Raw genomic sequence first — 27662 nt, forward strand, 5'->3', positions numbered from 1 at the left:
CTTAGCACCATATGGAGGAGGACATCCGCTCCTGGTAGCCATCTAAGTCACTGCAGCCCTGAACCTTTACGCCTCAGGATCATTCCGGGGCTCGAGTGAGGGCCTGTGTGGTATTTCGCTGGCCACAGCCCACATGTCCATCCGACATTAACACTACACCCTGTATGCTTCATCCAATGCCGGTGCTTATGTAGTTGCATTGTATGCCTTGTGTTGCCCTATTATGTATTTTCTTGTATTTTCTTTTATTCCCTTTTCTTCCCATGTACTTAATGATCTGTTGAGCTACTCGCAGAAAAATACAGGGGCTGGTTTAGCACAGGGCTATGAGCTGGCTTTTAAAGCAGACCAAGGCAGGCCAGCAGCACGGTTCAATTCCCGTACCAACCTCCCCAAACTGGTCTGGAATGTGGCGACTTGGGGCTTTTCACAATAACTTCATTTGAAGCCTACTTGTGACAATAAGCGATTTTCATTTCATTTCATTTTCTTGTTACGGATGCCCTGTTTGTCCGGGGGGATGCCTGGAGAGATGGGCCAAGGGTTCAGAGATCGGCCCGCATTGCGGAAGAAAGTGACAGAGGATTCATACTTGTTGTGCACAAGGTTGGTCGTTGTGTTTTACAATTCCCCACTTTCCCGATGGTGCTGCCTCCCCCACCCCCTCCCTACACCCCTCCCCAATGCCTTCACCGATCTTTGATGTGCTTTGCCTGCCTAGCTCTACTGCTACGTCTAGGTGTCTCCCCAGGATGCACATCAAAGGTGGAGACAGCCAACTGCTTAACTCGTCCCGTAGCCTTCAGTGCCACTGGCGGGCGTCCTCTGGGAGCTCTGGTGCCGGAGAGCCCTGGCGCACTTGTCGACGGCACATGCACCCAGCTCCTTCTCCTTCCGGTCAGTGCCAATAGGGTCTTGGGGTTCACCTTGGGATGGAGGGGCTGCTGGTTTGAGCCCCAGCTGCCCCTGAACCATCTGGCTCTGCCAGCTCTGGTGGCTCCAAATCGCCTGCATCATCGTGTTGACGCCCTCGGTGACTCTCCTCAGCCTGGTATTGGTAACATCCCCCAGCAAGGCAGACATTCTGTCGAGACCCTCAGCCATGGCTGTCACCGACTGAGTGATGCCTTGGACACCTTCACTAATGGTGCCGCGTCGTGCACCAGGCTCTTCACTGCGGACGCCACCCAAGCAGTGTTGGCCTCGGTGACACGCATTGCCGGTGACATCTCCTGCACCCATAGCCTCTGCGACCTGTGGTCTGTGGGAGGGATGGGTCAGTTAGTAAGGCAATAGCAACTCCCGTTTGACAGGTCCTCTGGGTTGAGCTCGGCGGTTCACCTCTGTGGTGTCTGCCAACCTCCGGGTGGGTGACTGCCTCGACCACCCCAGTCACCTCCATGGACTGCTCCTTGAAGGTGGTGAGGATTTTTAAGTCTGGTGCCCCACCGCCAGTGGGCCCTCTCCCTTTGATTGTGGGCAAGCTTTTCCTGAAGGCATCGTTAGCCACATGTGTGGCTCACAATGGTGGGAGGGAAGATGTGAAGGGACGGTTCGGAGCTGCATGGAGAGTTAAGGGGGGTGGATGCTCGCATGGGGCGGAAGGTAGACAGGGGGGTGAGGTGGAGTATTGGTGTCTACTCATTCGTGCTGCCCGGTGTAGGTCTTTGACCTTTTTCCAGCACTGGAGACCAGTCCTCTTGGTCACATTCCCAGAATTTACAGGCGCCGCCATCTCGTCCCAGGCAGCACTGTGGCTGACTGACCCTCAGGGGAACAGGATATCTCTCCTGGGCTCCACTGCGTCAAGGAGAGTTCCCAGGTCAGTATCCCCGAATCTTGGTGCCTGTCTTGGCTGCCATTGTTGCGATCTGGCTAGGGTTGGCTGAGCAAGTGCAGTTTAAGTGTTGCTCGACCTTGTTAGCGAGATGCTGGTGAGCATGGTGCCGACGAATCGGCTGGCGAGCCATCATTTGTGGAGAGAAGCCTGTGGGACCTCTCATTAAGTGGACCAATTAACGTTGAATAGCGTGGCCGAACTTGCTGGGCCGAGCACTGGGAAGCTCGCAGAAGTTCCTGCTCGCTACCACATTTAGAAATCTTTCCGGTGAATTAAGCACTGTGAGTATATAGGAGCTGGTTTAGCAGAGTGGACTAAACAGCTGGCTTGTAATGCAGAACAAGGCCAGCAGCGCGGTTCAATTCCCGTACTAGCCTTCCTGAACAGGCGCCGGAATGTGGCGACTAGGGGCTTTTCACAGTAACTTCATTGAAGCTTACTTGTGACAATAAGTTCTTCTTCTCCTTCTCCTCCTTCTCCTTCTCCTCCTCCTTCTCCTCTTCCTTCTCATCTATAGCAGGGTGTCTCGAACTTTTCCAGCCGGCGAACCTTTTTTTTCCCAATTATTAAGGAGCAGTTTGGTGTGGCCAATTCACCTACCCTGCACATCTTTTTGGGTTGTGGGGGTGGAACTCACGCAGACACTGGGAAAATTTGCAAACTCCACACAGACAGTGACCCAGGGCTAGGATCGAACCAGCATCCTTGGTGCTGTGAGGCAGCAGTGCTAACCACTGCACACTATACTGCCCTCCGCAGAACTCTTTTGACTCCCAAGGGTACAGAGTGAACCCCTGAGAAACATTCTTATTAGGTTGAAGAATTAAACCATCAAAAATGATTATTTATTGTGCAATATGTGCAAACATAAAAAAACGAATTTAAAAGATGTTTCTATGGCTGTTTTGTATACATTTATTATAACATTCTGTTATTCAACAAATACGTCTTAAGTTTTACCTTTTTGTCATTTTTAATGGGAGCACCCCCCCACTCCACCCTTCAACCACCCCATCCTTCAACCACCCACACTCCCCCCTCTCACCCTCTTACCCTCTTCTCAGGCCCCTGTGGCCCTGGCTGCTCATGGGCCCCCTTGGCTCCAATCAGGACGCCTATGGCTCCGGTTTATCTCAGGACCACGCAGCCCCAGTGCCTCTTCGGGGCCTCCCCCCAGCCCAGGCTCGCTTTGGCCCACCCTTCCTAGGGCCCGCCCCCAACTCTCCTCTGGGCATCCTGCAGGCCTGGCCCCTCTATGCGCCTCTCAGGCCCCACCCCCACTTTTGACCCCTAGGGCTCCTGAATCTCATTTACCTGAGTTAAAATTCATGTTTTACTAGCTCCTCGAATCAGAGGCTGGCTTCTTAGTTAATTGGCTGCTGATAGGCTGCCTAGTGTGCTTATCAGTAGCTAACAAAGTGAAACAGCTGCCTTCGATTGGGCAAGATGCAAGCAAAGCAATTTTTAAAATTTAAAATGGCTGGGCTGACCGCAGAACTGCTGGAGGTGTTCCATGGAAACTAGTTTGGGAATCCCAGAACTATAGGATGAACTGCAATAACTTGCCAAGCCTCCTTCAACAACACCTTCTAAATCCACAACCTCTACCACCTAGACCTAGAAGAACAAGCAAAGGGAGTACGTGGCAACACCACCACCTGCAACACATCATTCTGACCAATTGGATCATTCCTTCACTGTTGCTGGGTCAAAATCCTGGAACATTCTCCCTAACAGCACTCTGGGTGGACCTATACCAGATGAACGATAGCAGTTCAAGAGAGTGGTTTGTCACAACCTTGTCAGGTGCAATTATGGATTGGCAACAAATGCTAGCCTTGCCAGCTACACTCTCATCCCATGACCAAATTAAAAGTAAACTCAGCTACATTCCTTCAGGTACATGATAGTGTAACCTGATGCAAAGAAAGCTTTTTTTCACATATATGGGAAATGTGTCCCTGTTCTTTTAAAAGATAATCCAACACAGCACACTATGCAAGAGTATGTTTCTACATCAATTGACATGCGCCTGTTGGAATAATCTGAAGTTTACATGTTAAGCATCCTATTGAAGAAGGGTCAATCAATATGAAGCAATTTAGTGAAATCCTGGATAAACCCTCGGGATCTATTTCATGTGTTGTATTTTTCTCTTGAGGGATTGTGCTGATTTAATGAGCCTTTTGTTCCCCTGAGACTGTTTGATTTTGCTTTGTTCTAGCAAAGTGTTTAAGATGATCGATTGCAACCCAGCAGCATAAAACATGTAATTTCATGCAGCAAATCTGTCAAAAGCACCATAAATTCTGTCCCAACAGACTCGCACACAATCTAAGTATTGGAGGGATTTGTGGTAATTATTTTATTGGTTTGCTTTGTTCCGCAGTTTGATCTTTGTTAATTGGAAGTTCTGTTGGTCCCATATTCATACTTAATGGCACATTGGAAACACATTCAACCACACTTTACTATATACTTGGACCTCTGCTCTTGGACCTCTGCTCTTTCGCTGCTCCACACTATTGCAGTACTGTACTTCCCGATGACCTTGTGCTGTAATATAAGGTGAACTCTTCATCATAAATGTTTGCCATTCTTGGTGCACAGTTCATGACAAGCTGAGAGTCCCACAGTGTGAGGCCATATGATCCGGTTGCAACAGCTCTTAAAATACTTCTCTCTAGTCACCCTTAAAATGAATAGATAACTAAGTGGGGAAATGGCAGGGGAAGAGGGAAGAATGACCCTGATCCAGAGATTGTTTTGGAGGCTTTGCCACAGAAGATTTGCAGGAAAGGATTACTCATTTTGGAGGAATGGGCCACACTGCAATAAAGAGCAGGTCTTCCTGTGTTCTGAGCCTGAGAGCAGGTGGAGAAGAAGTTTACTGGACTGTTCATGGTTGTCAAAGTAAGTGGGCCAATATTCGGCTTTATTTTACGATGTTGTCTGCTAAAGTTGGTACACTGTTATTGAGGGAAAGCACTGCATTTTTTGATCATTCATCTTTTTAAATTCACAAGTATTTCCTGGAAATTGTGTAATGCTATCATATTGCCCTGTTGATGTGCTAAATATACCAATCAAGTGGAAGGTACTAACACAAATCCCTTCCATATTTCCTTGCCGAAAAAGGGGTAGACAAGAGGAGGTCACCAAAAATGCAATGTTTGTTTTCTTATTAAAAAAAATAGCCCTTGGGGAGGCAGCCGCGCAACGGAGGGCTCCCGTTCGGGAACAGCATTGTCGGGGCTTTAAACCCGCTCCCAGGCTCCATGGACGCAGAAAAAGCAGGCAGAAGGCACGTAGAAGCCACACAGGAGGCACAGCAGCAGAGGATGTCCAGGATCAGCAAGAAGACGGCCGTTAAAATGGCAGCTGAGAGTCCGTCAGGGAGTGGAGAGGTCACCACGGGGTCACCTAGGAAAATGGAGGCTGGAGCACCAGGTGAGGCCACATTGCTTATGGCTGAAGAAATAACCAAGGTGATGGCTGCAGAATTCGAAAGGCAGTTTACAAAACACTTGGAGGCGATGAGGAAGGAGATGAGGGAGGTTTTGAGTGTGCTGGTGGAGGAGGCGATTTCTCCGGTGACGACGGCGGTGGCGGGTGCAGTGGCGGAGGTGCGGGAGCAAGGTAAGGCGCTGAAGGAAGTGGAGGAGACGGTGTTGCAGCACGGTGATCAACTTACCTCGATGGGGAAGGAGATGCGGAAGGTGATGGAGGTGAACAAGGATCTGCGAGGGAAAATGGAAGACCTGGAAAACAGATCCAGGCGACAGAATTTGAGGATTGTGGGGCTGCCCAAAGGAGTTGAAGGGCCGAGGCCGACTGAGTATTTTGCCGCTAGGCTGGCAAAACTATTGGGGGAGGGGGAGGATCCCTCCTGATATGAACTGGATCGGGCTCATCGGTCGTGGAGGCCTGTACCAAAGGCGAGTGAGCCGCCAAGGGTAGTGACTCTGTGCTTCCGTAGGTACAGTGTGAAGGAGAAGGTCCTGTCCTGGGCCAAGCAGAAGCTGGTGGTGCAGCGGGCTGGAGCTGGTATACGTGTATAACAGGACTTTAAGGTGGAGCTGGTGAGGAGGCAGGCTGCTTTCAACCGGGTGAAGAGGGCACTGTACATTAGCAAGGTGCAGTGCGGCATTGTATATCCAGCGAAGCTGAGGGTGACTTACAAGCTCAAGGACTTTTATTTTGGAACAGCGGAAGCAGCGGAGGAGTTTGGGAAGGCAGTAGGACTGTGGCAGAAATGAGAAATTGAGAAATGGCCATGTGCCGATGTAACCTCAGGACTGTATTTTCTTCTTTTTTGTTTCACTGCGTGCGGGTGTGTGGGCTAAAGGAGCCAATGTTGTATATACTTGGACAAGAGAAGTGGGGGGACTTGCACTTGAAGTGAGGGTTCTTTGGGGTGTAGGTGGATATGCGGGGTGTGTGTGCTAAAAGGGGATTTCTGGGCTTTCCTTGGGCTAGGGAAAGGGACCCAGGCGGGGACCTCCGCGCTGGCCTGTTTAAACCGGCCAGTGAATAGGAGTGAGGTGGGGGGAGGGGCTGTGGCTATCGGAGCCTGGCAGAACAGGGTCCAAGTGGTCTAGCTGGGGTGGAAAGTTGGGGGGAAGGAACCAAGGTTGGGGGAGGAGTTTTACATGAGGCAGTGGATGGGAGGAGTTGGGGGGGTGGGGGGTGGTTTACAACTCTTGGGTATCACGTAACGTACTCTTTCAGAGGTTGGACGGCGTTGAGTGTGGCGGGGGGGGGGGGGGGAGCGGACTCTCTGGTGACCATGGGTGGTCTTTTTTTCCTTTGTTTTTTGTTTCCACTGTGGGAGGGTTTGCTTTATTGGATGCATATCTTGACAGGCGGGCCATTGTTTGGGGTTGTGGGGGGTGGGATCGTTTTTATTGTTAAGGGGATTGATTTTGTATTTGTTACCGTTTACTGTTGTGGGTGGGGCGTAAATTTTGGAGGAAAATGTGAAAATGGAGAATAAAAACATTTATATAAAAAAATAGCCCTTGAGATTCTGAGCCTGGAGGCAACAAATGGAATAGAGGGAGAATAATGTCAAAGAACTCCATGTTTGTGGCTGGTGCCATTTGTATCTTAGCCTGATTTCCTTCTTTTTTAAATTAATTCAATTTTATTACATTTCACTACATAAAACTGCATAGAAAGTTCAGCTGATTCAAATTACAAAAGTCCTTATTAACTCACACACATTCACTCTTTCACTCACAGGCAAATATTGCAACAGTAGTCTTAAACTAATAACCAGAAATGCCTAGCCATGTGATGCTATGTTGCAACGGCTGCTTCATTGCTGACATTCTGAAGTATGCTATTATTCTGTTCTTCCAGTTATCTGAGCAGAGGGAGAAGAACAACAAATATTCAATCTCAACCACAATCTTTCACAGTACCATGTGTAAACCATTTCTAAAGTGACAAACAGCAGCACAGATTTATCCACCGCTCAGGAAGGGACCATTCATGAATGGCAGATGAAGAGCAGAGCACAACTGATGAGGAACAAGTGCAGGTGAAGCTGCAAAAGCTGTAACCTGCCGGACAGAGGACCAACTCAGGGATATCTTTAGTTGGTGCAACCTAGGGTTAATATTTCAAAGATCTCTACGGAGGCACATTTTGGTAGTTCAACATCAGTATATCATGAAATTATTTCAAGAGTATGTAACTGAACTGTACAGTGGGGAGGCGGTGACATAGTGGTATTGTCACTGTACTAGTAAACCAGAGACTAAGAATAATGCTCTGTGGATCAAGACTCAAATCCCGCATTGCAGATGAAGACATTTGAATTCAATAAAAGTCTGGAATTAAAAGTCTGATGATGACTATGAAACCACTGTTGATTGTCATAAAAACCCATCTGGTTCACTAATGTCCTTTAGGGAAGGAAATCTGCCATTCTTACCTCGTCTCGCCAACATGTGACTCCAGACCCACAGCAACGTGGTTGATTCTTACTGCCCCCTCAAGGGAATTGGGGATGGGCAATGAATGGTGCCGCAGCCTGGAACACCCAGATCCCGCCTGCGAATCCCATGTCCCTTGAACTAATAAAAAAAAAAGTTGCCGAGCATCACGAGGTGATTACAGACCCAAGGGACAGAACTTGCACTGCATCCGATTCACTTCCTATACCCAGGTTTCTAGGGGCAGATTGGAGGAACTCCCCACAGGATATAAGCCCTGACTTGGGAAGGTGACCCTGCAGGGAGTGGAGAGGAGTGATTGTTGTATCTAGTGTGAGTAAAGAGAGTTGTATCCTCTCAGCTGGCCTCTTCTGGAGTCTTTGCCTCCATCCACAGCACTGGCCACCCAAATTCAACCATCCAGGAAGATCCTAAAGTCCCCCTCATTGTACCATCCATTCATCTCTCAAATTATTCTTGAGTTTTCACTTCCATTATTTTATGTGGATCTATTCCATGCATTGATCATGCTTAGTGTGGAAAGGAATTTCCTGCTATAAGTCCAAAATGCTAGTCTGAACCTGCTGTCTTCCCCAATTTAACATAATGTTCTGAAATTATCTTTTCCATTCCTTTGACTGTCTTAAAGACTTCTACAAGATTACTTAGCAGATACTTTTGTTTCAGGCTGAAAAACCAAATGCCGTCAGTTTTTCCAAATAACTCAGACTTTTGGGGCAGCACGGTAGCATGGTGGTTAGCATAAATGCTTCACAGCTCCAGGGTCCCAGGTTCGATTCCCGGCTGGGTCACTGTCTGTGCGGAGTCTGCATGTCCACCCCGTGTGTGCATGGGTTTCCTCCGGGTGCTCCGGTTTCCTCCCACAGTCCAAAGATGTGCGGGTTAGGTGGATTGGCTATGCTAAATTGCCCGTAGTGTCCTAAAAAGTAAGGTTAAGGGGGGGTGGGGGTTGTTGGGTTACGGGTATAGGGTGGATACGTGGGTTTGAGTGGGGCGATCATTGCTCGGCACAACATCGAGGGCCGAAGGGCCTGTTCTGTGCTGTACTGTTCTATAAAAAAAAAAATTAGGATTAGGCTTCTCATTCTTCTCTTCACAGCCTGATATGTGTCTCCACAACGATGAGGAATCCATAGACTTCATTTATACAAGTGACTGCCAATCTGAGATGCAGCTTGTCAGGGAGAATGTGGGACACCTCAGGCCCTTCTGCAACAGAGACACTTTTATTGGTCAAATTTGAGGCCTAGCTGTCATGACAAATGGTCTTCATTACCTCATTGATGTCCAGTGGTTTGTTCTCACTCAAATCTTTAATGGTGCTGAGGGAGTGACAGCAGAAGGGTAATGTGAGGAATTGTCATGGATAATGGAATTAAATCTCAGTGTGATGCCAAACCCAAAACCTACAGCCACATCAAGTGACTAGTGATGCATCCTATCAGCTATTGCAGCAATTCTCTGGTGCATGTAGTTGCAGGGCCATCTACTGACTCAGCTGCAGATAATTTCTATCCTATCAGGCAAGCGCTTGACACCCAGCAGCCATACATCTGTCCTCCTCCTATGAGAAAACATTTTAGAAGAAGCATATGATTAGCAAGTGGAGCACACACATGCACATTGTTACAAATATAAAATTCCATGGCAAAAAGCACCACATATACATTATGATCTCCATCAGAGACCAATAAGAGAAATTTCAACTTACAGTTAACAGCTGAAAGACGTCAAGATGTATTTTGAAACTTGTCCTGTATCAAATGACTAAGAGAACATTATTGACAAAACAATTTTTGTTGGCAGCTTATACTTTAAACTGGAGAAATAAACCGTTCCCTTTTACTTATCACTCTCCATGGAATTACAGTTCTTAAAACAAACAGTTCACAGCTTGCAATGGGCCGGTTCATTTTTCCTTACCCAGCCAGGTACCTTCTATCCTCCAGAACTACCTCTCAGTGTAAATATATATATTATACAAAACATGTTTTTGGGACTTTGGGAGACAAAGAGAAGAATTCTCCGATTTTGAGACTAAGTGTGGTGGCATGTGTCTCTGGCGGCTCCTTTCCTGCGGGTCAGAATGGCAGGATGCTCTACCAGATTCTGTAATTGGAACCTCATTAATTATGCACAGGTGACTCACACATGGCAACTGATTCATCTGCCCCATGTCAGCTGGTGGATTTGAAGGTCTTGGTAACATATTTAAATACCATATTTAAATACCAATCTCTCCAATCCACTTGTCTTCACCAGACCATGCAGGCTGCCAACAACCCAGAGGGAAAAGACTAGTAGCCTCATGAAGAAGTCTGTTCTTTGATTCAATCACCCTCCCCCTGAACCCATCACTTGAGATCCATGCCTCATTTGGGCCTCGACCCACCTCATCTGGAGTCTTTGTGTATCCTCTTCCAGTAAACGATGTGGTGTCCCTTTTACCCTCTTGTTTGTAAACTTTTCATGCAGCCTCGCCAGGGTCCAGCTCCCATCCCCTCGGTCTTCACACTGCCTGCCATTGTTCATCTTCTTCATCCACCTTCTTGCCCCTCTGCCTGTCTTCATGAACCCTTGCATTTGTTTCACAGCTCCAGGGTCCCAGGTTCGATTCTGGCTTGGGTCACTGTCTGTGCGGAGTCGGCACATCCTCCCCGTCTGTGTGTGAGTTTCCTCCGGGTGCTTCGGTTTCCACCCACAGTCCAAAGATGTGCAGGTTAGGTGGATTGGCCATGATAAATTGCCCTTAGTGTCCAAAATGGCCCTTAGTGTTGTGTGGGGTTACTGGGTAATGGGGATAGGGTGGGGGTGTTGACCTTGGGTAGGGTGCTCTTTCCAAGAGCCGGTGCAGACTCGATGGTCCGAATGGCTTCCTTCTGCACTGTAAATTTTATGATTCAATGATTTGCCCCTCACCTCCTTGCACAACCCTCCTGCTACATTGCTCCCCTCGTCTTCAGCAGCTCCCCCCTTCCCTAGGTTTCACCTTGCAATCCATCCCCAGTCGATCTTCGGACCTTTGTTGTGGTGGCTGCACGGGTTCTACAGCATAATCCTGTTCAGATAAACACTGGTATATGGCACCAGGAGGAAGGAGGACCCCTGTTCTCCCCAACCCCACGTGCAGTACTGATTCAAAGGTGGTGACAAAGGAGGGTCCATATGTTCAGCAGCGTGGTGTTGTCCATGAAGATTAATTCAGCAGATGGCAGGCAGTGATGTACAATGGCAGAAAGGCCTTATTGCACGCACCTCAAACTCTCTTGTAAACTGAGGACTGCTTTGTCCACTCTTTAGCAATCGGATTTTAGACCAACATAATTTCATGCTGACTTGATGCAAGATTGGAAGGCCTGATAGGATGCTGGCGGGCAGCTGTTTTAATGAGCTTTCATGGGATGCTAATGGCGTTCATACCACCAGCTTGTGGGAAGACTAAGCTGCCATTGGGATAATTGCAACATGGCTTTATGCGCTCCTGACCACAGCTAAATTTGCCATGGGTGGAATGGGAGAATTCCGCCCAAAGTCTTTTCACTGTCAATTTAGAAACTGCTGTAATTGTTTAGAAGCGTAAATACTATGCGCCTACCTCTCAATAAACAATCAGAGTTTTCCTCTGATCTCTAACAATTATACCACCCGAGCTGACTGTCAGGCAGAGAGCATGCAATCACTTTCATTCACTCTACATTTTAAACTGCAGTCCCAAACTATAATAATCTTATAAGCCGAAAGATAAAGTCCTGCCGCATAATAATCTTATAAATATCATAATTGTAGAAATGTGCTCTGTAGGTTCTAAGAATAATTAGTTTCATTGATGCTGGCAAGTTTCTCTAGTGAATCGCACTCGTGAGGAAGCAGACACATTTATCCCAGGCTTGTATCTGAGCAGTAAGTTGAATTTCCTTCTAGTATTCTGGTAAAAATTCCATGTATGTAATAATGCCATGACTTATGTGGAGCTGGATTCTCTGCACCCTGTCGCTGAAATTTCGTTCGACGACGGGGCGGAGAATCCATTTTCCCGCATGAAATCGGGACCGGCGCCGGTTCGGCGATTTATTTATTTATTTTTAATTTTTAAAATTTTTTTGCTTCCCCCCCCCCCCCTTGAAAAGCGGCGTGCTCAGGGAGTATCCACACACAGTATCCACCACCTGAGGCCATTGCCAGAGGTCCGCCCTGCTATTCTCCACCCCCCAACGGCCAAATTCCCGACTGCGTGGATCTAATCTGATACTGCCATTCAGGATACCTGCGAGGCAGCTGCAAACTCATCCGCCGCCGCCACAGTCGGACGGGCTGATTGGAAGGCAGGGCGCCTCATTCGGGACTGGGCTTTTATTGTGCAGGTGGTCCGGGTCGGGCGCGCGGCTGATCGGGGGCACTATTTCCACGGTCCAGGTCTGAGACGGCCACTGGGGGCCGCCGCCGTGCGCATGTGCAGCCTCTGACCTGGAAGTGCGAGGGGCCGTATCGGCAGCTGGACTTGCGAGCACCACGACAGCAGCCTGCTAGACCCCTGCAAGGCTGTGACTCCGTGGTCTTTTGACGCCAATTTTTCTGGCGTATAAGACCACCGTTTTCACGACGGCGTGGGGGCATAGTCCATGAAACTGAGAGTTCAGCCTGTGGTGTATAGAGTGGGGTTGGGAGGGAGAAATATAAGCTGGGATTCCCCGCTGCCTGCCACTGGCAGTGAAGTTCCCGATGCAGCGGAGAACCTCGTGGTGGGCAGAAAATAGGATGCTCCAGTCCCCTGCTGGCAGCAGCATCGACATTTGTGCCCTGCACTGGCAGGAGGATCCGAATGGATCATTTGAACCCATTTGTATCCTATTAACAGGCTGTACACGGATTCTCCACTCCTCATGATTCTCCGGCACTTTCAGCAAGTGTGATCATGGATAGGTACAAGTATTGGCGGCATTGTCCTGACGTAGTGGACTTCGCAGTGGGCCAAGGGGACACGTTGGTATCCCCAAAATCCATCGGAAGGCCCTCCTCCCACTCACAATCCTGCCTCCCTCCCCTACCTTCCCCCACCTCCCCCCCCCCCCCAACCAGAGACTCCCATCAGTCGCCCCAACCACAGTCTCCCATCAAATCCCCCCTCCCCCCCCGCACATCATTTGCCCCTGTCTGGAAGCTAAAGAGCAGTCCAGGCTGAAACAGTGGAAAATCATGGCTTTTACACTTACTTGTCCATCACACCTGCTGCCTCAGATAGATGTGTAGAAAGCAGCAGCTGTTACTTCAAAACAATTCAAAACACATCAGAAGGCTTTAGACCCCAAAAGGTCCTTTGATCTGCAAGGCTCCTATTCACTTTAGCTTTTAGTGGGCTGTATTTGACAGAGTAATAGGTTCCAGCCTGCCAGATGTCTGGATTGTTTATTTTCATTTCCCTTCATGCTTGAATACATCTCAATATTCTGCTTTGAACCTAATCACACAGGAGATAAGTGCTTTTTTTAACCTCCTTTTCAAGCAGAAACCACTTAACCGCTTTTGAGTGGTGAGCAGCTGTCAATTATAGCTAGATGTTTATAAACATTTCAGTTAGGTTCACAGCAGGATACTTGAGATGCATTCAAGCATGAACGGAAATTAAAATAAACAATTCAGACACCTGGCTGTCTGGAACAAACTTCCCAGTCAATGACAGTCTATTAAAAGCTATTTATCTTTGAATGCGAATAGAAGCCTTGCTGATTAAAGGACTTGTGGGGAATTGAAGCTTTGTGATTTGTTTTTGGTTTTCTATGAAGTAACAGCTGCTGATTTCTACATCTCTGTCTGAGGCAGCAGGTGTAAGGGAAAGATAAGTGAAAAAGCAGCGATTTTTCACTTTCTATTGGGCTGCTCTTTAGCTTCCAGGCAGTGGTGACTGATGGGTGTGGAAGGGTCTTCTGATATTGGGAGGGGGAGGGAGTCATTGACATGGGGGGTCTCTGGGAATTTGGTGGGAGTATCGGTTAGGGAAGGATTGGGTCACCCTCGTGTGTGCTGGGGGGGGGGCAGGGGAGGTGACCTCGCAATTTGGGAGGATGTATGCCCCTACCTGTCAGCGGGGGGGCAGGATTTGTGTTATGGGAGGAGAGGGGCCAGCCGCTGGACCTTAGGATGGCGGCTGATAGTGGGATTTGGAACAGAATCCCTTGAGCACCCTGCCATGCATAGATTTGCATGGCAAGGGAGAATAAATCACTTCCGGGTGCCATCCTAGTGCCAGTGCAGACCAGAAACAATTATATTCCGGTCAGAGAACACAGTCTCCTAAACAGAGAATCCTCCCATAATTGTGGTGTGTGTCTCTGATGAGGGGGTTTCTGAAATGGGGGTCTGATGAGAGTCTCTGATGGGGGGGGGGGGGGGGGGGGGGGGTGTTGAGGTGAGCAGGATTTGTGTTGTGGAGGAGGCCCTCTGGTGGACTTTAGGGCCACCTACGTTAAATACAGGGCAACACTGGCAAATACATGCACCAAAGCACGCTCTTGTGAATCCTGGCTGAGAGGGGAGGAGCATCAGAGGTGTGGAGAATCCGGTGTCCAGCCCGTTAATAGGATGCTAATGGGTTTAAATGATCCATTTGCATCCTCCTGCCAGCGTGGTGCACAAACGCCAATGCCGGCGTCAGCGGGGAACCAGAACATCCCACTTTTTTTTGCCTGATGCAAAATTCACTGACGCCTCGGGAACTCCGCTACCGGCTGAGGGCAGCGGAGAATCCTCGCCCATGTGTCTGGACAGTGCATTTTGGTGGACTGTGCATTATTCCATATACCAGTGTTTAATGCTTTACCACTTGGCATTGTTTTTGCAAAGGCATAGTTATTCTCAACAAAGCTAAATATATATTCTCAACCAGTTAAGTTTCCATAGCAACAGTGAGACCTAGTGTTTTAGAATGCTATTAAATTGTGACTATCACTCGGAGTGTGAACTGGTGCGAAAACTATGAAAGATAAAGTGGTACACTAGAACTAACTTATCTGAGAGTGGAGGGTAAACCTATTGTTCGACAGAGGAGAGGCCACTTTGATTTATTTGACAAAACTGTTATCTTTTCTAGTAATGATTTGTGGAGTAAAGCAGAAGCTGCAGTGACATTTTATAACTTGCTATAGCCCGTACGGGGATTTTTCCTCACCTTTCTCTTCTGTACTCAAGTTTATGGATTCCTAGCCTAGAGATAAAGATCTCTCATGACATACAAATTACTTTCCAAGGTGTATGATAAACTCTTCAATGTTTATTGCTTTATTTAAAAACACCATATAAATGAAATTTTCCAAACACAAACAATCTAACTTATATTACTGTGTGGAATGAATATGTGTAACTATTTTTATCTTGCTAATGAGGTAACACTAGGGTGCTTATTTCCTGCGCATTAAGGTGGAAATGCTTTTTTGGTTTCTCCTTAGATCTTTGGACAGGAAGTTGCAGCGACCTCTGCTGGCAAAGTCTCGAACTCTACCCAGCATTCCACAGTCACCAACTGTTACACGGGCGCACAAAGAATTTCTACCTGATAACGATGATGGCAGAAGTGAAAGTAAATTGTTGCTTACAACAGAAACTCAGAAGGGATGCAGAGTGCCATCATTCGGTGAGTTTAAAGTTACGTTGTCCTTAAATGGGTTGCAGGTCTGTCATTAAGTCATTTTAGAGTATAACATTATAAAATATAAACTTGTTAAAGTAGCAAATGAGTTAGTTCGCACCAGAGTTTCTTGTCCAATCAAGGACTATAAAGGATAAATGTATTTTCATTTTATTCATGTCTGCAGTGCTTCATTTAGAGTAATTTTCACTGTTCTTTTTAAAGAAGTTGAGAACTCTGGTTGACCGGCAAAGCACTGTGTGCACAAAAGCTTCCAAGGCTGGAAAAAGTACAGAAAATAAAATAACTTCGAAACTGGGATTCAGTTTGTGTCACACAAACTTTTTTTAACCTATAGATAGGAAGCATACGAACAGGATTATGCCAGTCAGCTCCTTGAGGTTGTACAGATCTTGGCTGATTTTTACCTCAATTCCAATAACCTGCCTTTACTTCATATTCCTTGATACCCTCAATACAAATCTGTTGATCTCAGTCTTGAAGGTGTAAGGGAAGACTGGAGGAAGTGAAGAGTTCCAGTTTTGAGTCCCAAGGAATGAGTGAATTAGGACACTGTGTGATCAGTCTTGCTTTTAATACAGGACCATTGCGGCATGTTTGTATCTGTGAATGAACAGGAAGGCAAAGTTCAAAGCAGCACTGACCATACTGCTATTCTGAAATTAGAGAGGGGAGAAAGAGAAAAAGGAAGATTATGATAGAGATAGAGGGTAAAAGGCATGAGCAAGTGAGTAGGAAGTATGAGCCCAGAATTCAACATTTACAGGTATGGATTTTTGAAGCACTTGTTATTATATGTGGGTGGAGATGTTCATTCTTGATCCTCCAGGAGCTAATAAGAATGTAAAAGTCACAATTCCAGGATCAATGGCTCTCACTTAGCATTTGTAAAGAAAGTAATGAAAATTTCTAATAGTTTGGGCACTATTCAACCTGTGACAGACATCCACAGAGCTTATTTTTAGAATGCTGTTGTTTTTCTGATACCTCTACTTCAGATGGCATTTGAGACTGCAACACAAAAATACTGTAGCAGCAATAAGAAGTAAACAAGGGCGGCTCGGTGGTGCAGTGGTTAGCACTGTCGCCTCACACCGATCTCGGCCCTGGGTCGCTGTCTGTGTGGAGTTTGCATATTCTTCCCGTGCCTGCATGGGTCTCACCCACACAACCCAAAAGATGTGCAGGGTAGGTAGATTGGTCATGCTAAATTGCCCCTAAATTGGAATTTTTTTTTTTAAAAGAAGGAAACAGCCAGCCTTACATTTCAAAAAATGGCTCCTCACCTTCAGATGTTGTTTGGCTCCAAAATCTTTCTCAAGAGTGCTCTTTAACAGCCATGAACAAGTTTCCATTGTTATTCCAATTATTGTACTAAAAGATGTGTGATTGTATCCCTGTTGTGAACTTGCATTTGTTATTTTACATTCTTTTGTTTATTCATATAGTTTAGCTTCGTAAATATCATGCAGAAAATTGTTGTCAAATACTGACAAGATAGGCTTTTGAATCTTTTGAAAGAACTTCTAATCTGTTTAGGTACCTGAAAGCAAATTCCACCAGCTTTTTAAAAATGTATTTTTATTGAAGTTTTCAAGTTTATACAATTATCGCACAAAAACAAAAGGAAAAGACAAAAAGGCCATATGTACCAATACAAAACAGATGTAGCTCTTGGGGCTAGATACAGCTCTTGGGGCTAAAGGGATCAAGGGATATGGGGGAGAAATCAGGATCAGGGTATTGAACTTGATGGTGAGCCATGATCATGAATGGCAGAGAGGGTCAAAGGGCTGAATGGCCTTCTCCTGCTTCTGTTTTCTGTGTATGTTTCTTTTTAAAAAAAATATTTTTCTCCACATTTTCAACATTTTAAACAACCAAAGAGAAAACAAACAAAAACGAATAGAAGAACAATCCCCCAACCACAAACTGCACCCTGCTCAATATACAGACCAAGATATACAGCCAAGACATCTACCCATACATTCCAGTTAAAAACAAAAATTAACAGTCAATCAGTAAACAGTGCAATCAAAGACAACAAAAAACCTCTCCCACCCCCCCTAATGTTTGATGACAACCAATTCTCGAAAGTGCATAATAAACAGTCCCCATGTATTGTAGAACCCTTCCCTCATCCCCCTCAGCTCAACCTTTGCCTTCTCAAGAATCACAAAATTCAAGTAGGAGAAGCTAACCTTCACACAACAGGACCAGCCTCCGGGCAACCAACGAGGTGAAGGCTCGCACCTGCCTGCAGTCCGAGCGAGTCCGCCACCCCGAAAACAGCTGTCTGCACCAATGCAGGATGCAGTCAACAGCACAGAGTTACTTCATACCCAAGGCTTCAAAGAAAAATAATGAGAATAAAAAACCCATGAACCCCAGAGCTAAGGGGAAACTACACTGACATTTAAAAAAAAAATTTAGAGTACCCAATTCATTTTTTCAAATTAAGGGACAATTTAGTTTGGCCAATCCATCGCCCTGCGCATCTTTAGGTTGTGGGGGCGAAACCCACGCAAACACGGGGAGAATGTGCAAACTCCACACGGACAGTGTCCCAGAGCCAGGATCGAACCTGGGACCTCGGCTCCGTGTGGCAGCAATGCTAACCACTGCGCCACCGTGCTGCTCTGGGAACTACACCGATGCCCACAACACATTTCAACTGCCTTCCAGGCCTAAGAAAGATCAGGCAACCAACATATAACTACAAGAAAGAGGACTTTGTGATATAAGAGAAAGACATGCACTAGGTGGCCCCCAGTGCAGAACTGATCTTTTTGCCCTATTTCTTGCTGCATGGATTGTTTATTGCTTGGAAACTAATGAAATTTATCAGGGTAGAGTTCTCTCTTTTTGCTGAAATGCCGAGAAAAACAAAGCTAAGAAGGTTTTGAGCAGAAACTCGTCGACGGAATTTGAAGCCTGGCGAGGCTCATCGGGAGGTAAGATAGCAGAATCGGCTTCTTTCTCTAAATCCGTTCCACTAAAACTAGTGTTTTGGTGAAAGAGTTTGAGAAACACAGGCCAGCAGCAATGTTCAATTCTCGTACCAGCCTCCCCAAACAGGTGCCGGAATGTGGCGACTAGGGGCTTTTCACAGTAACTTCATTTGAAGCCTACTTGTGACAATAAGCGATTTTCATTTCATTTTCAAATCATGTGGCATTCTTGACTCTTGAGAAGGTTAAGTTTGAACTGAGGGGAAGGATGGAGAGGTTCTACAATTCATGGGCATTATTCATCATGCACTTAAGAACTGGATAACATCGAACATTAGTTTTGGGGGGGGGTGACAATGGGTGATTCCTGGTTACTTTTTGTCATTTGTTTATATGAACATGCGGGCTAATGTTTGGGGGATGGTGGGAGGATGGGATTGCTGTTATTGATATGGGGATTGACATATTTGTTACTGATTATTGTTTAGTGTTGGTGGGTGACAATTTGGGAGAAAATGTGAAAAAGGAGGAGAATAAAAAATATATTTTTAAAAAAATCATCTCGGAGGATCTTAAAAGATCAATCGATGAGGCCTTGGCCCCCATTTGTGTGGTTCTGGAAAAAAAACTAGGAAGACCATCAAAGTCCTTGGAGGCATGTTTAAGAGCTTTATTAGACCACAGTGATCGGATTGCCATGATAAGAGTCCAATTTGACTTTGGTGGCTGAAACCAATAAGTCATAAGGAACCAAGCTGAGCAACTTGGAAAACAGGTCTAGGAGGCAGAACATCCAGATTGTGGGGTTTGCCGGAGGGGGTTGAAGGCTATACGCCCATGGAATATTTCTCGGACCTGTTCCTCAAAATGGTGGGTGAGGGTGGATTTGCATCACCACCTGAATTAGACAGGGCCCATCGCTCACTTCGAACAAAGCCTCGTTGTGAAGATCCACCGCATATGGTGATCGTAAGATTCAACAGTTTGAAAGAAAAAGAGAGGGGTTCTGTGATGGGCAAGGGAACATCACGATTTAAAATGAGAAGGCCACTCCATTCGGCTGTATCAGGACATGAAAACAGAGTTAGTGAACAAAAGAACTGCGTTTAATGGAGTTAAGGCCGTCCTATACAAGAGTGGAGTCGAGTTTGGGATGTCTATCCAGCTCGTCTTAGAGTCACGTTTGAGGAAAAAGATTATTTTTTCAACATGCTGGGATATGTGGGCCCATAACTTAAAAGGCTCAAGTTATGCACTATGTAACCTGGTTTATAGCTTTGTCGATGGGCCTGTTGTATTGTTTGCATTTCTTGTTTTTTCTTGTTTTTGTTGGGGTTGTGTTCTCGTGCCTTTGATTAGATTTGAGATTCTCTATTACGTGGGGTTTTGTTCTTTACATTAGTTTATGGTTTCCTTGCATTTTCCAATGTTGTTGTTTGGCGTGACATTTAGTCGCTAGTGGAGTGTGCAAGTTAACTAGGGTTTTGTTATTTTAAAAATTAATTTATTTTTTTCCACCAGGGAGCTGGTTAACAGGTGTGGTTTGGGACGGTTTGCTGCAGCTCATTATCGTAGGTTTTTTTCAAAATGAGATTTGCGCTTTTGATTGGTTTTGTTAAATGTAGGTTTTAGGTTTAAAATAAGTCTTTGTTGGGCAACACGGTGGCGCAGTGGGTTAGCACTGCAGTCTCACGGCGCTGAGGGCCCAGGTTCAATCCCGGCTCTGGGTCACTGTCCGTGTGGAGTTTGCACATTCTCCCCATACTCGCGTGGGTTTCACCCCCACAACCCAAAAAAGTGGATTGAACACGCTAAATTGCCCCATAATTGGAAAAATGAATTGGGTGCACTAAATTTATAAAAAAAAATAAGTCTTTGTTTGCCTTGCTTTCATTTGCTTTTGGGTGTGGTTAGATGCAATGGTGAAGACATTTTTGGGAGGGAGGAGGATGAAGTGGGGGTGGGGATACTCTGCTGACAGTGTTTGTATGTTTTCCTTTGTCCAGTCTTCTATCTTGGGTGGATTATTTTGCTTTATCTTTTCAGTGTCCCTTGGTTTATCTCTCTTGGTGGGAATGGATGACTCTGGATTAATCTGTTTCGTCTTCTAGAGCATTAGAAGTTTGAGCCACCAAGTAAAAAGGTTGAGGGCATTTGACCATGTAAAGAGCTTAAACTCTGATGTTGTTTTCTTGCAGGAGACTCAATTGCGTATCAGACCTTGAGGCAATTTACACCGCGATTACCTGCAATTATCACTCACTCTGCTTGTTTGTTCCTATTAAGACTTTACCTGTAAAGACTCACATTCCAACCATTCTTCACATTCCAATCTGTAATTATCTTGCAATTGTGTGCCTCCTATATATGCTGTGATTGTGAACCTGCTTCCACTTCACCCGATGAAGGAGCAGTGCTCCGAAAGCTTGTGATTTCAAATAAACCGTTGGACTTTAACCTGCTGTGAGACTTCTTACCGTGCCCATCCCAGTCTAACACCGGCATCTCCACATCATGCGTATCAGGGATTAGACTAGGCTGCGTAAGGGTGGGTTGGGTAGATCTTTCATTCTGATTTCAATGGCGTGGCCCGTGATACATTGATTTTAATGAACAAAAGAGTTCAAATTCCCTCCTCTCGGATTATAGCTGGCCCCAATGGCTAATATGTTACTGTTTGTGGCGCCCTGTTGATCACCACGGTAGTCATGGTCAATGTATATGCCCTTACCTGGGATGATGCACATTTCATTAACTCTCTGCTGGCCTCCCTCCCCAATCTTGACTCACGTCAACTTATTTTAGGTGGGGACCTGAACTCTGTTTTGGACCCCAGGTTTATTTGTTCCAAAACTAAATCTCTTGTTCTATCTGGGATGGCCAGTGCCTTATCTTCTTTTATGACTCAGATGGGGGATGGGGGTGGGGTTCTTGGATGCCCTTCTTGAACCTGAATGATGGAGACCTCTTTTTATTTTCCACATGTCCACCATGCCATTCCTGTATTGATTTTGTTTTTTGTTTTTAATAGGGTTTTCCTCCCTTTGGTGGTAGAACATAGAACATACAGTGCAGAAGGAGGCCATTCGGCCCATCGGGTCTGCACCGACCCACTTAAGCCCTCACTTCCACCCTATCCCCGCAACCCAATAACCCCTCCTAACCTTTTTGGTCACAAAGGGCAATTCATCATGGCCAATCCACCTAACCTGCACGTCTTTGGACTGCGGGAAGAAACCGGAGCACCCAGAGGAAACCCACGCATACACGGGGAGAACGTGCAGACTCCGCACAGACAGTGACCCAGCAGGGAATCGAACCTTGGACCCTGGCGCTGTGAAGCCACAGTGCTATCCACTTGTGCTACCGTGCTGCCTGTGGTGGCGGCATCTGTACTCAGCAATTGTTATTTTGAATGAATCATACCCTGCACTTCATTGATTTGTTGCCAGAGCCTGGCCCCTCCCAACATCCACCCTGGAGATGAGATCCTTCATTGTGAGCTGATAAAAAAAACTTTTGAGTGTGTGTCCATCTCCATGGACGACTATGTAAAAGCTAATAGGGCCGATTCAATCCCGTCTTCCATGCTGTGGGATGCTCTTAAGGCAGTTCTTAGGTGGGGGGGGGGGGGGGGGGGAGAAGTTAACTCCAACAGAGCACATGTGTTGAAGGCAACAAAGTTGGGGCAGCAGAAACTGTTGGATTCCATTCTAGAGGTGGATCACCCCAGTACTAGCTGGATCCAACTCTAGAGCTATTGGCAAGTTGGAAAAAATTACAGATCCAGTTTGAGCTACTGTTTATTGGCTGGGTGGTGTGTCAGTTACACACTCCAGGGGCACTTTTATGCGCGCAAGAAGAAGGCCAGTCGTCTTCCAACTCATCAATCGCACCCATAGTGTTTTGATTTATGGAGATTCCCTGCAGGGTAGATAATTTGAAGGACTGTATTTAGTCCTAGCTAAGCAGGTCATGGAACGTGTGGGATATAGATGATGTAATTAATGAGAGAAGTCAGGTTTGCCTATACGTTTTAAGTCCGTTATAAGGTTTTAAATTGAACAGCAGTTTTTGCCAGATTGTGTTAGCTTGAGCAGAAGTGTACTGTATCTTCTCTTAAAAGGAACTCTCTCCAAAGGTATGAAGTGAAGCAAATAATCTGTTTTGTTAACGTTATTTATAAGCGGCACTTGAACTGTATTGAGTTGCTTAATTGGAATTTATGATAGATGTAGATAGTATGTTCAAGTTTTCCCTTTTACTTAACAGATTAACTGATAATCATCAAGCTATTTCTTTGATGTTAATGTGGTTACTTCTGTGTTTAAATTAAATTTGTTTTAACATTAAAGATACCTATTGGTCAGAGTCATCACTCCTGGGGTAAAGTGTCCTTTCCTCACAGTTTACAAATTGGAAATTGTTTGGGTTCTTGTCCGGTATTCTAACACAAGTTTGGGTCTGATTTGGTATCCTAACACAAGAATTTGGATAAAGAAAAGCTGTACCCATTAACTGATGGTCAAAGGATTAGGGAACACCGATTTAAGGTTTTGGGCAAGAGATAACGGGGATGTGAGAAGAACTTTTTTACCAAGTTGTAATTTGTCATGAATGCAGGAATTTCTTTATACAGATTGTATAGATATATCTGATGCAGTTATATTTTCGAAGAGGTGAAGGTATCCGGATTCTGTGTCTGCAAAATATGTAATTGAGGTGTTGTAAAAGTGAGATGATCATTCATTCCAACCAAGAGATGCCGAATGGAACTTTGTTATGATTGCTGGAGATTCCCTGGAGAGTAGATAATTTGAGACGTTGTGTTTCGACTTGGCTAAGCAGGTCAGGAGATCTGAGTGGGATAAAGGTGGTCAGGAGATCTGAGTGGGATAAAGGTGATATAATTAAGGGAGGAGCCAGGTATGTCTATAGTTTTACAGTTTGAGATAGGTTTGGCAGTCTGCATGGAGTTGATACGTTGAGAAGCTGTTTTGCTAAATGCTGTCAGGTTGAGCAGGGGTCTGACAGAGACAGGAGCATTTGCAGAGTTGTGCCTGAAAGGGCTTCTCTCTACTTTTCTGAAAGGAATAATAATAATCGTTATTGTCATAAGTAGGCTTGCATTGCAATGAAGTTACTGTGAAAAGCCCCTGGTCGCCACATTTCGGCACCTGTTCGGATACACAGAGGGCAAATTCAGAATGTCCAAATGATCTAACAGCATGTCTTTTGGGACTAGTGGGAGGAATTTTCTGTGAAATTGTCCAGTGGAGAAACTTTGTTCTGCCAACACCATCCAACTCTTTCACTTCAGATGGATTGGATCTTGCTGATTATTCATTGAATTTGCTGGTTTGACCTTGAGCTTGCTGATGTCTTAAATTGTTCCGTTCCTGAAACTAAATGTTGACGCCGGGGCAGGATTTGTGGACTTCCAAGACAGCAAAACTGGTGCCGCACCAGAACTCATTCAGCGATTGTCAAGGGGCTGACACCGGTGGCATGTGGAACACAGTCGATTCCAATGAGACATGGTACGGCTCAGAATTGGTCAGATGCGCGATTGACACTCGGGCGGCTGACGAGCTGCAGCTACATATACACACTTCACGCCCCACACGCACCATCCCAGCCAACAAAATGGCAGCAAGACGCACGGCCCCACATTTCACGGATGCCGAGCTTGAGACCCTCCTGGACGTCGTGGAGGAGACGTGCCCTGTGCCCCAGCCAAGGAGGCTGCCGGCTGCCACCATTTGCCATGCCTAGGTGCAGGTGGCAGAGGCAGTGAGCGCCAGCAGTAACATCTTCTGGACCGGCCTCCAGTGCAGGAAAAAGCTGCATGACTTCCTCAGGGTGAGTGGGCAGCACTGTGCCCACAGCACCAACCCCTCCCACACACCCATAATCCTACCCTCCCCACCCTGGACCACATGCCGGCACCCATACAGGCTGCCAGGGCTGGGTGCCCTGGCCACTGAGGCTACCAGCCACCCACCCACCCCCTGGGCTGCGTGTTACGGACTGTCTAACACTGTTGTTTTTTGTTCCCACCCTGAGGAAAAGACCAGCCGTAACCGCCAGGAGTAAGAAAAACTGGAGGGGGGAGCATCAGACCTGTGGTCCCTCACCGCGACAGAATAGCGGGCCCTAGAACGGTTGGCGGAACTGAGGAAAGGGATGTTGCCGGGGTGGAGATCGGCTGCAGGAGAGGAAGTGAGATGTCGCTTAGTTGCGGTTCACCGTGACCACGTGTGTCAACATTCCCCCCCCCCCCCCCCCCCCCCAAACACCGGTGTGGGCCCCATCATCAGCGTGCCCGACATCCCACCCCCACCCCCCCCCCCCCCCCCCGCCAAAACACCACCCTCACCCAGACCACCCCCAATCCCTCTTGCTCATGGTCTAATCTTGTGTCTTGCAGGCGTTGCTAGTGATGGGGCGGCGTACCTCACCCCCAGCAAGGGCCGAGCAGTGATAATGACACTGGCACGGAGGGGAGTGGGCCGAACCCGGGGACTAACTGTCGTCCAGACTGGTTTAGGGCTTCTGGAACGGACAGTTCCAATTATAATGGAGATGCAGACGTAGAGCCAGGGACTACATAAGGAGTTGTCGGCGAGCATCCAGCACCCACAGGTGCAGGAATCTAACCGCCTGCAGGAGGTGGTGCCGACCATGCGTGCCATCCAGGTCAACCGTGCATGCGTGGTGTCCATGGTGGAGGTCTTGGGGCGAGGGATTTGGCTATGGATCAGCATGCCCAAGTCCTGGGGCACTTTGTGCAGGTGCAGGCCGAGGCCCAGGACGAGTTGCCCTCTCACAGGCAGACATGTGCCGGAGCCATCTGGACATTCCAGCGGCACTCCTGACCGTGGCTCAGTCACAGCGAACCATGGCTGAGACCGATTTGTCCAGACGCTGGCCAATATGGCACAGCACAGAGGAAGGTGGCCCTGTCCCAGAGGGAGATGGTGCAGTCACTGGATGATATGGCACAGTCGTAGTGTGGGCACAGTCTCCAGGTAGTGGCACAGTGGCAGTGTGTTGTGGCGCAATCCCAGACGGATATGGCCCACTCCCTGTGTTCCATGGCCAAGAGCCTGCAAACCCTGGTCGAGGCGAGAGCGGTTCTCTGGGGCTGGCAACTGCAGGTGGTGCGGAGCTTCAGTGGATTGCTCCACTCGTACCCCCATCCCATGGAGTAGCCCAAGGGCCATCGGGCACCGTGAGGGACGAGGAGATAATGGGGCCCACGCTGGTGACTCCCGCAGGGTATGTGCCAGAACCCCACAGCATCTCGGATTCCCTCCCCTACCCCTGGCACATCTGGTGGTCAGTGGGCAGAACAGGGTCACCTGTGACTCCTGAATAGCAATCGGGGCCCATCCAAGCCTGGTAGTCCCAGAAGGCACCCACCAATGGGGACCCAGGTCGCAAAGCGGGTATCGCAGCAAGCCGCCACCACTCCTGATGTACCGTCTGGGGAACCACCTAGACGTAGCGTTAAGGCCTGTAAGGCCAGAAAGTTAGACACCAGTAAAATTGGCACAATGATGGGGGCTAGGGCACGTGTATATATACATATTTGTTCACATTAAACGCCTGTTCAAATTGTTACAACCTGCCTCGGTGCTCTGTCAGATGGGTGTGCAGGGTGGGCTAGTCGGGGCTGGCCAGAGAGGGGGCGCTGGGGGGTGGGGGGGGGGGGAGGGGGGAAGGAGGGATGGGCAGATGCTGTGGATGGGCTAGGCTCCCGACCCATGCCACCCCAGGGATCCGAAGGGACCATGTGATGGAATGGCCAGCTCGCATGCAGAGATCACCCTGGTGGGCGGCAGGAAGTGCTACCGTGGGCAGGAGTTAGATGTTGTCAAATGATGCAGAGCACCAGAGCTCATAGCAGAGCGGGTCATCTTCCTCCATCCCATGGGCCAGATCCAGTTGTTACTGACAACCCAGGGCCTACTCTCTAGTGTGGAAAGTATGTATCACGGAGGAGGTGGCAGGCGAGCTGGGTGGCCAGGAGTCAGGTGGGGAGGGGGTGGGTGGGATGCAGTCTCCATGCCCCTGGCCAGTCCCTGCCTAGACGGTCAACCTGGAGGTGATCAGAGCGTCCTGTGCCCGTTGGCCCTGGCACACACGTTTTGCGGTCTCCTGTGTCTGCCCAGGCCCATGTTCTGCCCATCTTCACCCTCCCCTGCAACTTCCTCATTGGAGGAGGATTGGTGTTCATCCTTCTCCTCCAGCACATTGCCCCTCTGCTGCGCGATGTGGATACGCAACAGGTTGCCCCAATGCGGGAAACCCTCTTAGAACTATACTGGAGGGCTCCTCCAGAGCATTCCAGGTATCTGAATTGCATCTTTAGGGTGCCGAAGCACCTGAAGCGAGTCTCGTTGTCAGTCTGTGGCCTCCGGATAGGCGCTCACAGCCAGGAGTGTGTCTCGAAGAGACTGGGAATCGTTAAGTGTGCCAGGATGAAGGCGTTGTGCACAGTGCCTGGGTATCCGGCGCAGACATACATGATGTGCAGTAGATGGTCACATATCAGCTGCATATTCATCGAGTGGAACCCCTTTCGATTTGTGTAGAGTGGCCTGTCATCTGCAGGTGCTCGTAGGGGGACAGGCATCCCGTTGATCACCCTCTGGACTCGGGGCACATCGGCAATGGTGGAGAACCCTGCTGCCCCGGCATCCTGGTGGGTCCACATTGAAATGGATGTATTGTACCGATTGGGCATACAGGACCTCCATTACGGTGTGGATGCACCTGTGCACCGAGCTTTGAGATCCCAGACCGGTCCCTACTCGATGCCTGGAAGGACCCCGTGGAGTAGAAGCTCAGGGCGACCATCACCTTGATGGCCGCTGGGAGTGGGTGTCCTCTGCGGAGCCAGGTGCACCATGATCTGGTAGATATGTTGCACTGTCCCCCTGCTCAGCCGGAGTTTGTGATGGCTTGCATTGTTCAGAAGGTCCTCGAATGACTGGCACTGCCAGTAAACGCGAGGCCTCATGCGGCGCCACCGTTGCAACTCCTCCTTGGCCTGTTGGGTGGCTGGCTCTCCATCCTGAATGGCTGCCTCTGCTGCTGCAGCTCCTCCTTCTCCTCCTCGAGCAACTCCAGCTCGTACAGCCTCAGTGCATCCCCGAGGGCTGTGACGATTAGGATGAAGGCCCCTATTGCTGGTTGACTTCTCAAATCTTGTCTGCAGGGGGTGAAAGGCCAACATATTTGCATGGTGCCTATACCTGTAC

General features: G+C 47.7%; 1 protein-coding gene across 1 annotated transcript in view; it reads left to right on the forward strand.

Annotated features, from left to right (window-relative positions):
* The window catches only part of LOC119978398 (ankyrin repeat and fibronectin type-III domain-containing protein 1-like), a 1132713-nt gene that overhangs the window by 198126 nt on the left and 906925 nt on the right, over positions 1-27662 (forward strand). Inside the window, exon 3 of the mRNA XM_038820019.1 lies at positions 15243-15427. Coding sequence (XP_038675947.1) covers positions 15243-15427 — 185 coding nt within the window. The remainder of the gene's footprint in view (positions 1-15242; positions 15428-27662) is intronic.

The sequence above is a fragment of the Scyliorhinus canicula genome, chromosome 15 (assembly GCF_902713615.1).
Source record: "Scyliorhinus canicula chromosome 15, sScyCan1.1, whole genome shotgun sequence".
Lineage (NCBI taxonomy): Eukaryota > Metazoa > Chordata > Chondrichthyes > Carcharhiniformes > Scyliorhinidae > Scyliorhinus > Scyliorhinus canicula.